General features: G+C 47.9%; 1 protein-coding gene across 2 annotated transcripts; it reads left to right on the top strand.

Moving 5' to 3' along the window:
* Positions 1-463: 463 nt before the first annotated feature.
* On the top strand, positions 464-5,069 carry LOC123129227 (protein SAWADEE HOMEODOMAIN HOMOLOG 2). Of its 2 annotated transcripts, none has more exons than XM_044549468.1 (7): positions 464-818; positions 915-1,059; positions 1,205-1,268; positions 1,443-1,494; positions 2,412-2,555; positions 3,838-3,957; positions 4,566-5,069. In XM_044549468.1, the coding sequence occupies exons 1-7, from the start codon at positions 636-638 to the stop codon at positions 4,830-4,832; spliced, it is 975 nt and encodes a 324-aa protein (XP_044405403.1). In that variant the 5' UTR covers positions 464-635; the 3' UTR covers positions 4,833-5,069. The 2 variants fall into 2 exon arrangements, with proteins under 2 accessions (XP_044405403.1, XP_044405402.1); XM_044549467.1 differs by having other exon boundaries at positions 4,563-5,069.
* Positions 5,070-11,815: the final 6,746 nt, after the last annotated feature.

The following is an 11,815-nucleotide window of genomic DNA, read 5'->3' as shown; positions in this document are numbered from 1 at the left end:
GAGGCAGGAGCTTGCGGTGGGTGACGCGCACAATGCAATCCACGAGCACGATCGCATAGCCGGCCATGATCCTCTCTCCCAGCCGAAAATGGCGGCCCTCCTCGATCTTGCGGTCCCCGTTCCCAAGGAAGAAAAAGTGGAAGGGTGATCGAGGTACAGGGTGCCGGGACGACTTGCCAAACGGCCATCGCCACTTGAGCGGCGGGGGTGGATCCAACCAGAGTGGGAGAGCGTCCGAGTCTCGGGGTCAGAGCAGTGTTTCTTGTCTTTGTCTTTGCCAATATTTGTCCTAAATAAAACATGCGCAACTACACCAGTAGGCAGTAGTACATCCAAAAGGTGGGCCTGCCGTCCACGTTGGTCACGATTGCGTGTGAGGAGCACCAAAAGGGGGGTGGGGTGTCGGCCGCGTGAGCATAGATCGAGAGGCAAACACAGGAGGAGTATCAAACGGGATCTGAAGAGGAAGCAAAGGCCGACAGATCGAAAGGCACACACAGCACAGGATCCTCCCTCCTCCCTCCGGTCCTCTCATCTCCATCTCTCTTCTTCTATTCCGGCGGCACAACGGCTGTCCTCATCTCACCGGGGTACGCCGTACGCAGGCGCAGCAGCCAGGGGCCGGAGAGGTTAGGATGACGGGGCTACCGCCGAGGCTCGTGTTCCGGTTCACGCACAGGGAGGTCGCCAAGATGGAGGAGGTCCTCCGTGACCTCAACGCCATGCCGCAGCGTCCCGTCATCCAGGCCCTGACCGACGAATTCAACACCTCCTCCCACCGCTCCGGCAACGGCAAGGTCCCCGTCCAGTACAAGCAGGTACGTAGTACAATTTCCCTTACAGTTGCTCAACATCCGGCCATATTTTCTAATTCCGATCTATATATGTGGGTTCGTGTGGGTCGGCACGCGCAGGTGCACACCTGGTTCCAGAACCGGAGGTACACGCAGAAGCGGAGGGGTGAGCGGCCGCCGGCACGAGGGAAGATGCTGCCCACGGGAGCTGAGGCACAGCACCCAGCTTCCTACTGGGTTCAGTCCTCTTGCCCTTCCAACGCAGGTGCTGCGCTCTTCATCCGCCCGTCCGTTACTTTTATTGAGAATTTTATTGTTGGTTGTTTACAAGATTTATGTTTTGTAACCGACCAAACACATACCATGTATCATGTGGACTATGGATTATTCATACTGTCGTTACCAATCAGGAAATACTTCTTCCGATGGTGGCCTGGTCCAGCTTGAAGCAAAGTCACCAAGAAATGGTGCATGGTATGCAGCAGATATACATATTTCCTGCTTTCTTTCTTCTTTTCTGCCGATCGATGTCACATGTGGTCTGTTTTTGTGTATGTCATTTAATTTTCATCATGTGTGTGTGGTGGGTGTGGGTTAATTGCTTGAAACCTTTCTGTTTTAATGCATGACCAATCTTTGTTGTTACAGGTACGATGTTGCTGCCATTCAGTCCTGCAGGCTTTCTGAAACGGGAGACCAGGTAATTTCATTTCCTAGCACCAAATTTATGAAAAAGGCAACTTCTTATTAAATATGATTCATGTTACTAAATTCACTTCTGCCATTCTTTAGTCAAGCACTTTGCTAGCACTAAAGCTAGAGACGATTCTCGTCAATCTGTAGTTGGATGGCATCGGGTGCCCTAGCACTTCTTATAGCAGGAACCGTATTGGTATTCAATCATTGTCAACACATGTATTATGTACTCCCTCCATCCAATAACAGAACATGTTATTACAACAAATGTACTCATAACTTGGTCTAATAACATCTTATATTACAGAACATGTTATAGAAGTCCTGTGTGTTGGGCAACTATAAGTCCATCCTTCTCTACACTTTTACAAGATGGTACTAAAGTACTGAATCGAATCAGACGACATTGGCTGTTTTCATGTCAGTTTGATGATTTGCCATAATCCTAGCAATTCTTTCTTCCAGATATTAATGGCGAATTACAGCAGGAATAGTAGTATTGTTTTATGTGTAATCTTTAGTGTATGTAGCAACTATGGAGGGCAAATATGTTTGGCGGGCACCCAAGGGTTGGTGCAGTGTTGCTCAAACCCATCGAGTCCTACGGGGAACATGTGATTGTTGTTGTGCAAGTGGCTGTGGGCCTTGTGATTCTACTTGAGTATGGGTTGACAAGAGATGTACGTAGAGGAATAAAAAGCAGATTTGTTGATATCGCTGCCAATTTGGCAAAGATTACTGTGAAAACCAGTTTAGGGTGGTCTGCGCTTCTTTTTGCAATTGAGGGCGATAACTAGGCTCGCTCATTTTTCGACAATTGTGTAATGCTCATGTCCGGGAGTGTTTAGTCACTCTCCATAGTGGGTCGCTACCTGCGCATTATGCAAACTGCACTTACAATTACTTGTTTTTTCTATTCAGGAAGTACAAGTTTGGTTTTCTGGATTTGGGGCTGAGGAGGAAGAATGGATTAATGTTTGTAAATCTGTGAGACTGCGTTCTGTCCCATGTATAGCCACAGAATGTGTTGGTGTGCTTCCTGGGGATCTTATTCTTTGTTATCAGGTAGTCATCTTAAACGACTTCTCTTAACCTGACTTAGCAAGTTTGCATGGCACAACTGATAATTCATGTCTTCATGAAGCTTTAATTATCCTTTGGAATTACTAAGCCAGTTTATTTTAGCCACAGAAATATGTATCTAGTTCCAGGAAGCTTTTACAATTTTGCTTGTGTTATGCACTTGAAAATTATGCTCATTAACTTACAATTCCACCGTTATTTTCTTTCTGTCAATTGTTGGCCTCTGATAGAGTGATGGGTATGTCGGTCCAGTCTCACTGGCCTGCTTAAAGTTCTTAGTCTTCGGAAGTTTCTTTTTTAACTGCGGTGCACATGACAAACAGAAATACTGCTTACTGCGCCAAGTCTTTTATTTGATCCTTTTTAAGAGATATAATTGATTATATATTTCGACTGTGCTGACACTCATGGTTCTGTAATTCAATGGATATATTCTTTGTTTGTGTAGACTTTAAAAGTAGTAATTCCATTCTGCGAGTCAAACAATTATGCTTACCAATAATTATTAAATGCCTTTTTAATCATTAAGAATTGTAAGTTCCACTGCTGCATGCATTTTATATGCTATATACAGCGTCGTAGCTGCAGTAAATAGGACATTTTATTAAGGAGTACTCCCTCCGTAAACTAATATAAGAGCGTTTAGATCACTACTTTAGTGATCTAAACACTCTTATATTAGTTTACAGAGGGAGTACAACATATGTTTCCTGTGGCTTTCCATATCTTGGCAATCATATTTCATATAATAGAATTTTACTGTGATGCCAGTTAGTCAAACCAGCAGCACTGATTTGACAATTTATTAGTCGAGGTGTGAATGGCCAAATGACTGTAAAATCGCCACATTTTATTAATAATGTCATAATTTTGAGTTTTAGTATTAATTCTTAATCTCAAATAGCATGTGAATTTATTCAATGAATATTATTATTACTTCATTATTAAAGTGAGCTCTGAAAAGCTTCTTTTTTTTTCCTTTTTCGTTTATAAATTGGATATACCAAGTTTCATCAGATAACGCTGCCTAATAAATACTAATGTTGCTAGTTGCGCACGAACAGCAGAGCATCTAAGTAATGAGTTTTGGTTACTGCGTGTAAGTAACATTCTGAAGGGAAGTCTGGTAAAAAAACATTGTGAAGGAAAGCTGAACAAAGGGCCAATCTATTTTCATGTGAGTTAGTTGTCTTGTAATGTAGTATTACCATTTATTCGAGTTGATTTCTCACAGGAATAAACATTTCTGTGCTGAACTGAACAGGAAGGAAAAGAGCAGGCCCTCTATTTTGATGCTCATGTCCTTGAAGTTGAAAGGCGCACACATGATATAAGGGGTTGCCGCTGCAGTTTTCTTGTTCGTTATGATCACGATCACTCTGAGGTAACTCTCCTTCTTTCTAACACTGTTGAGTGTGCATGCATTTACTCTGGTTACAGTGTTACCCCATGTTTGGATCTCATAATTGGGGCTAGGGTTGTTTGCCTGCACATAAAATTAGATTTTGGACTTTATCCTTGATTCGAGAAAGAATTTGGTGACAACTACTACCTGAGCTACCAAATCAGGACTTCCACCCCTATGATTTACATGTACTCGGGTATGGTTTTCTACTTCATAGCATGCTTGGACATCAGTAGATGAGTAGCTCCTCATGGTCCTTTGTCGACCTATCAGAAGTTCAGAACCCATCCTAGTTTTTGAAGGAAACCAAACTTACTTTGGAATTTCCTTGTGATTTCATCTCCAATCTGAAATTTCTTTGGCAACGATACACTGTAAATCTGGATGTTCAAGGAAGATTGACGGGGAAGAATAATAGTGCAGAATACTATGTTTCTTTGTTCTATGCTAATTATCTTACTATGTAGTGAAATAAAACGGCAAGCAGAGTGATGGGTTAAGTTTATTTCTATGTTGTTTAGTATGAATAAGTATATTTTTTGGAAAAGTTGTGCCTTGATTTTTCATTCATTTTCACGTGACAGGAGATTGTTCCACTGAGGAAGGTATGCCGTCGACCATCTTCTGATGTTAAGATTGATATTGTTATTGATCATAGTCTAGCTGAGAAGAAAGCTCAAAAGCCGCACAAGAGGATGGATATGAACCCTGATGAGGTCACCGTGGTTCCGAGCCCGCCATATCAAGGAGGACCATCCGACAATCTGGCTGCCTCCTTACTTGTCATGCCTGATGGCATCCACAATGATTCAGTTGCAGATGTGCAGATGGGGGATACCGAGGCTGCTCCATAAGTTAAAGCTACAAGCAGAGCACATGGCGACAAGTTGATCGTTGGAGTATCGTTGTTTCACTTTCCTGTGCATTTCTTTAATACAAAAATGTTGGTCTATGAACCTCGAACGAGGAAGAATGGTTTCCTAGTAGGTAACTATAGTGTGCCGATCTTGACCTGATTGTTGTTGTGGTGTACCTCCAAATTAATGTTGGCTTTGGAATCTATATCTATATAACTATGTCATGAGAGAACACATCGTTTTGTATTGGTGGTGTGTTTTATCAGCTCATTAGGGTTTGGACAGGCATAATTTCTAAAACAAAGAAAGCGCACACGCACCAGAAGATTTCTTGCACAAAGCCAATTGTGGTCACACATCTACATTTATGGTACATAACTTAAACACCAAAGGTTGAAATATAATTTTACATAAAGCGGTATGTTGCATTGCCCTTATGGCTAATACATGGCATCTAGGGGATGGCACCAGGAACATTGCAATTTTCTCACGGTTAGAGGCATCAACGACAGGTCGCAGTCGCTAGGGCTAGGCTGCTGAGACTACCCGTGGGCTAGGTGCGGTTACATCAACCATGACATGACCCCTTTCGGTAAGTCATAAATCCCAACATGGTAAATCGTTTGCTATAAACAGGGTGGATCGATGCAACTAAGCTCAGCACCATAGTATACGCCACAACAACCTATTGACTCTGCTCACCTCATAGAGCTCACTAGCTTGCTAGTGAAATGACGCACGATGATGCACAATGGACGACCAGGGTGAAATGAAATCTTGGACAGGTGATTTGGTGCATGTGTTACCTTGACGCGGAAGTGGTTGAGGTGAAGGCGCATGGTCTAGCTGGTTGAGGCTGACAACATTGATCTGTAGAACCAGGATGAAGAAGGCATCCATGAACGCCCGGTTTCTGCCCTGTCGATAGCCAATATGACAGCCCCGCGGCTGTGAATCTCGATGAGCAATCCGTCCGTAAACCATACCTTCCGAAGATCTAGCTGTCCATCTTGGCAAACGCGTCAACCAATCTGGAGATATGGTTTGTCGTGCATGTGTTGAGGAACTAGACTTTGCCTCATTTGTTGCTATCGTGCATGGGCCTAATAATCGCCTTCTCCTCGTTGAGGAAGATGTGGCCACCCGGGTGCGCTGGTGGTTGGACCGTGCTCGCGGTTTCGACCAAGCTCGGGTTCGCGACCTTGGAGCCGGTACTAAGGGACATCGAGTCCTCCTTGATGGACTCGACGCAAGCCATCATCAGGCTTGATCCCTCATCCTCCTCGGTCTGGATGAAATTTGCCGCTACACTGATCGCCCCGTAACATCGCTGCTTGCAGCTCGCAGGCCAAGTGGCCCTTATTGGCGAAATATTGACATATGTCCGAGTCTTCACTGTTGCTGGTAGCGCATGCTAGCTCGCCATGCCATTGGGCCTATCCTAATTTCTACGCATGGTTTCCGCTGCCTCGGCGCCTGCGTTCATGGCCACCGCCGCCACGCGGCTGCCTCTTCTTCGTCGCCCGGTCCTTTTGAGTGAGAATGAGACGTCCGCCGCTAGGGCTTTCCCTACTATCGTCCCGTTGGTCCTCGACCACCCAGTGCCCCCCTCCCCCCAGTAATCTACTTGATGGAGAGCATGCACACATCAAGCAGAGTCTCGATGAAGATAAATTTTTGGACTATGTTGGTCGTCTAGGGAGCTAAGTGAGGTGGAGATGATGGACCCGGTCTCGCGCGTGTGACCGCTGCCAAGGTGCTTGGTTTCTATCGAAGCGCATGCCTCCTTGGCACTAACCTTCCACGCGATCATGTTGCGCGTCTCCGCGGGGAGAGGGGATGGGGATTGCAACCAACCAGCGCTGCCAGTGCCTGCCTGTCATGTCTCTATGCAAGACGGTGTCATCCTTAATGACATCCCATAGGCATGATCCCCCCAGATTCACTTCGATCACTAGCACCCAGTCACTATAGGTGGTGCAGGTGAGCATTGCGAAGGAGAGGTTGGTGCCGCTACCACCACTGGTCTCACACACGACCTCCCTTACCATGATCTCAACGCCTGCCGTGCGATGTGTACTAATGCACCTGTGGCTCTACAAGCAATGTCGCTACTGTCCAGGAGGCATCTCGCTGCCACTAGATGCGAACATTGCCGTGGTGGCATCTTGGAGCCACCTGAGGCTAATAGCTGGTGTGCTCCTCCGCTCGACATTGTCACCTAAATAAGGCTTTGATGCCAATTGTTAGCTACAACTACTATGCCAATTTTCAGTAGCTGGCTCAACGTGTAGTACCACTTGAAGCTCTATTGATTGAAGTTGAATGTTTTCTCTCCTGAATTGGCTTGCTTATGATGAAGGAATACAAGTCCTTTAATAGGAAAAATAAACCAACTCAACGAGACTGATGACTTCATTGCTTATGTCATGTTCTAGATGATATCACTAACGACCTCATGTCTTAGAATGACACCACGGCTGACCTCACTATTTTAGACATGGTTTAATCATACACTAATCATTCACCTATCAATGGTCTCCCCTATTAATGGCAAAGACAACAGTCACATGGTCAACAACCGATCCATCCACAAAGCATACCTTTTCAGAGATAAATCGCTCCAGGTCGAGGAACACATCAGCCGATCCAGTCAGGTGCTTGATCGCGCCTGTGTCAAGGAACCAGACCTCGCCTTGGTTACCGCCATCTCCTCGTTATGGCAGACGTGGCCAACTGTTTGCACCGATAGTTGGGCCGTGCTCGCTGTTTTGACCCAGCTCAGGATCATGACCTTGGATCTAGTACTAAGAGACATCAAGTTCTTCTAGAAAGACTCGGCGCAGGACAAGATTTTCCACAATAGCAACTGCCTCGTAATGTTGCTTCTTCCAGTACTCGCAGGCTCAATGGCCCTTATTCCAACAATATTGAAATATGTCCTGGTAGTCATTCTTGCTTGGAGAAGGTGCTGGCCTGCGTTGTTGCCGGTTCTGTCCTGGCTTTTGCGAGCGGTTGTTGCTGCCTCCACACCTGCGGTCACAGCCACTGCCGCTACCCGAGGCTTCGTCGCCATGCGGCTATCTCTTCTTTGCCAACCACTCACCCCGAGTGACATGAAGACGTTTGCCACCGAGGCTTTCTCGGCTGTCGTCCAACCAGTCATCGACCAGCCGGAGCCGCCCCGTAAGCGCCTAAATGGAGAGCGTGAGTAGGTCAAGTAGAGTCTTTATGGAGATTGCCACTTGTGCAAAACAGGACAGGGCAATGCAAAAAACATTTTAAGCAATCTTGGTCATCGACGACGTCATCGAGGGTGCTGTGCGAGGTTCCGAGGCTGGTGATTCTCATGGAGAAGTCATCGACTAGCTCAGTATCCGTAAAGTCCATGGACTCACAGTCCACCCGCAACAGCTACGCATTTGCTTTGCATACGCAATCGCTGCTAAGGTGTTAGGTTTTGTTCAAACCCCATGCCTCCTTGGTGCTCCCCCTTCCCTATGATCTTGTTGTGCATCTCCGGCGATGGGGGACTGGTGTGTATCAGTGACACCAGTACCTAGTTGTCGTCTGTCCGCAAGATGTTGTCGTCCTTGATGGGGTCCTATAGGCATGCCAACTGAAGGTTCAACTCAATCACTAGCACCCGGTTATTATAGGTGGTGCAGCTGAGCATCAGGAGGTAGATGCTAGTGCCACTATCACCACCGGTCTCGTGCACGACTTCCCTAACCATGATATCATCTCTAGCGCCGCAACGTGTCATAATGCGCCCACGGCTCTGCAAGCGATGTCGTTATTTCCACAATGGCCTCATGGAAATGTCAGAGGCTAACTGTTGCCGTGGTGGCGTCTTAGAGGCCCCAGAGGCTGACCGCTTCTATGCTCCTCTGCCCACACTATGAGTTGTTAGGAGCACTCTCAGTAGCTAGCTCATCGTGTGCCACTACTTGAAACTCAACTGATTGAAGCGGGATGAAGAAATACATGTCCTTCAAGACCATCCACATCCGGGCACCCCAAACCATCCCCAAACGCCCGGGTGGATGCCTCGGTCATCGATTGGTCGAAAAAAAGCCGACCCAGACGAGCGCCTTAAGCTAGCCTCAAACGCCCGCGCTGTGTGGCGCCCCTCATATCCAGCCCAAATATAAAGCGTATATGAGGCGGCCCAGGCGCATCCGTCACGCTAGCTTGGCCTAGCCTGGCCCACCCGTGCCCCGCATATATACCCATCCAAAAAACCCTAGACAGTAGTCAATCCGCAGTTCACTTCACTCCCCTCTTCGTCCACTACACTTACAATCCCCTTTCTATCCAAATTTATGGCCGGCAACGGAAACAACACCGGCTCTGGTCTAAAATTCGACAGCTTCGACGACCGGGCAAGCCTGCTGCGCGAAGCGGGGCCGACAATGTGGAGGAGGTTACCCTCCGCATCATGTTTGAGGCGGTCACGCCCCAACCAAGGCGGCTGTTATGACCGGCATCACTTATAGCCGGAGGAGGCCCAATGGAGCGTCTAGTTAGGGGCTTAGCCCAACTTATCTTCATTTTTATTAGCACCTCGAGGATTATATAAACACTTGTAAGGCCACGTTTTGGAATTAAGCAATAAGTCATAACTATTGCCCAGCTCCCCTCAGGAGCCAGCACCCTAACCCCAACTGCCTCCTGCGCCATCTCCTCCTCCTTCGCCGCGCCACCGCGGCGCCGTCGCTCCGCCGCTCGCGCCCAGCTCCTCGCCACACTCCCTTCCACCCCTAAACCTAAGAGCTAGGCCTGGTAGGATCCAAGCTCCTATCAATCTGGTATCAGCTGTCTCGGGATCGGTCATGTCTACACCTCTTCCCGCCGCCACCCTTCGCCGCCGACAACCGCCACGCCGCCGGCTACCTCCGCGGCTGGGGCGCCGTCCTTGTCAGGCCTGATGTCCTCCGCCGGCTGGATGCTGCAGATCGCCACTCCCGTCGTCTTCACCCCGGAGGAGATGACGGCTTCCCTCCAGGACCTCACCCAAGAGGTCGCAGGCATCCGCACCTTCCTCGCGAGCCCCTATGGGTCATAGCCGCCTTGGCCCTTCACCATCGTGCCGCCGCCGCAGGTGCCTCTATGGCAGCCGCCCCCTCGGCGACCCCCTTCGCCTCCGCCATGGCAGTCGCCGCCCACGGCGCACATTGGCGCCTCCACCATGTTGTAGGAGCAGCGGCCCTCCGTCGCTCTCACCGTGGCCCTGCTGCACCAGCAGCTGCAGCCGCTACCGCCGGCTACCTCAAGCCAGGGCGCCCCAACGACGGCTCAGGAGGTGCCCATCCACCAGGTCTGGTTCCCTCCATCAGCATCATTGCTACCGGCCTGGCTCGCCGGGTCCCTCGAGTCGGTCTATACGACGGCCTCCGGACAGGCGCACGTGCAGCCCGGATACGTCTCCAACGTATCTACTTTTCCAAACACTTTTGCCCTTGTTTGGGACTCTAAATTGCATGATTTGAATGGAACTAACCCGGACTGACGTTGTTTTCAGCAGAATTGCCATGGTGTTATTTTTGTGCAGAAATAAAAGTTCTCGGAATGACCTGAAAATCAACGGAAAATATTTTTGGAATATATAAAAAATACTGGCGAAAGAATCAAGGCCAGGGGCCCACACCCTGTCCATGAGGGTGGGGGCGCGCCTACCTCCCCTGGGCACGCCCCCTGCCTCATGGGCCCCCTGACGCTCCACCGACCTCAACTCCAACTCCATATATTCACGTTCACTAGTAGAAAACAGGGCTTTGGTCAAGGCCGGGTCAGCCCATTAGTCCCGGTTCAGTCTAGAACCGGGACCAATGTGGGCATTGGTCCCGGTTCGTGAGCCCAGGGGGCCAGCCGGGCCACGTGGGCCATTGGTCTCGGTTCATCTGGACCTTTTGGTCCCGGTTGGTGGGATGAACCGGGACCAATGGGCCTCGCTCCTGGCCCACCACCATTGGTCCCGGTTGGTGGCTTGAACCGGGACCAAAGTCTCCGCTTTAGTCCCAGCTCATGTCACCAACCGGGACCAATGAGGTGCCTATATATACCCCCTCGCGCAAGAGCAGAGCACAGTGCTCTGTTTTTTCTGGCCGAGGGGGAGAGGGCTTTGTGGTGCTCTAGCTCACCTCCTATGCACATGAGGTGTTCGATGGAATGCCTCAGCCACACTACTTAAGCTTTCTCCTCTCGTAGCTCGACCTCCAAGCTCCATTTTCCTCGAGATTTGTCTAGATTTAGCGGTTCGTCACGCCCCGTCCCCGTCTTCACCGCCGTCGATCACCCGCGCCGATCTCATCACCGACACCACCGTGGTGAGCCTCTTGTTCTTATCTTCTTTCTGAAAGGAAAATATTCTTACTTGTATGTTTAGATAGATACTTGTATCATTTTCTTACATTTATTATTGCATCTTATATAGTGCGATGGTTTTGGTATCCGCCCCCGTCGGCCCTCGTCCTGTCTATGATTCGGTTGTGGTATGTATATTATCTTTATGACTATTGGTTCATTTATTGTTTATGAAAATTATGCCGACCAACGTGACATAGATTTTATTTATCTAGGATGTATGTGAATGGGAAATGCCAACCGACCCTATTGTCGAGAGGTTAAATTTAGTTGAAGAAGAAAACAATTTGTTGAAGGAAAAGATAAAAAAAAATTGAGGAGGAGAAGATGATATTGGAGTTGCATGTTGCGGATGTCGTCGATGATCACAAGATCAAGATGGATGCAATGCGCTTGAAGATTAGAGCTCACCCCTATAATATTTGTTATGACTAACTAAAATTACCAAATTGAGTATAATGATAAAACACAGTAATATTAAATAGCATGAAAAAGATTGACTCAAAAATCAATTTTTATAGTAAAGCTATTCATAAACTAGTGATTCACACAAATTTAAAAAAAATCAAATTTAAACTATTCAAATTTTAAAACTAATGGCACTAACAGAAAGT

Source organism: Triticum aestivum, chromosome 6A (genome assembly GCF_018294505.1).
Source record: "Triticum aestivum cultivar Chinese Spring chromosome 6A, IWGSC CS RefSeq v2.1, whole genome shotgun sequence".
Lineage (NCBI taxonomy): Eukaryota > Viridiplantae > Streptophyta > Magnoliopsida > Poales > Poaceae > Triticum > Triticum aestivum.
This window is presented reverse-complemented; position numbering and strand designations above follow the sequence as displayed.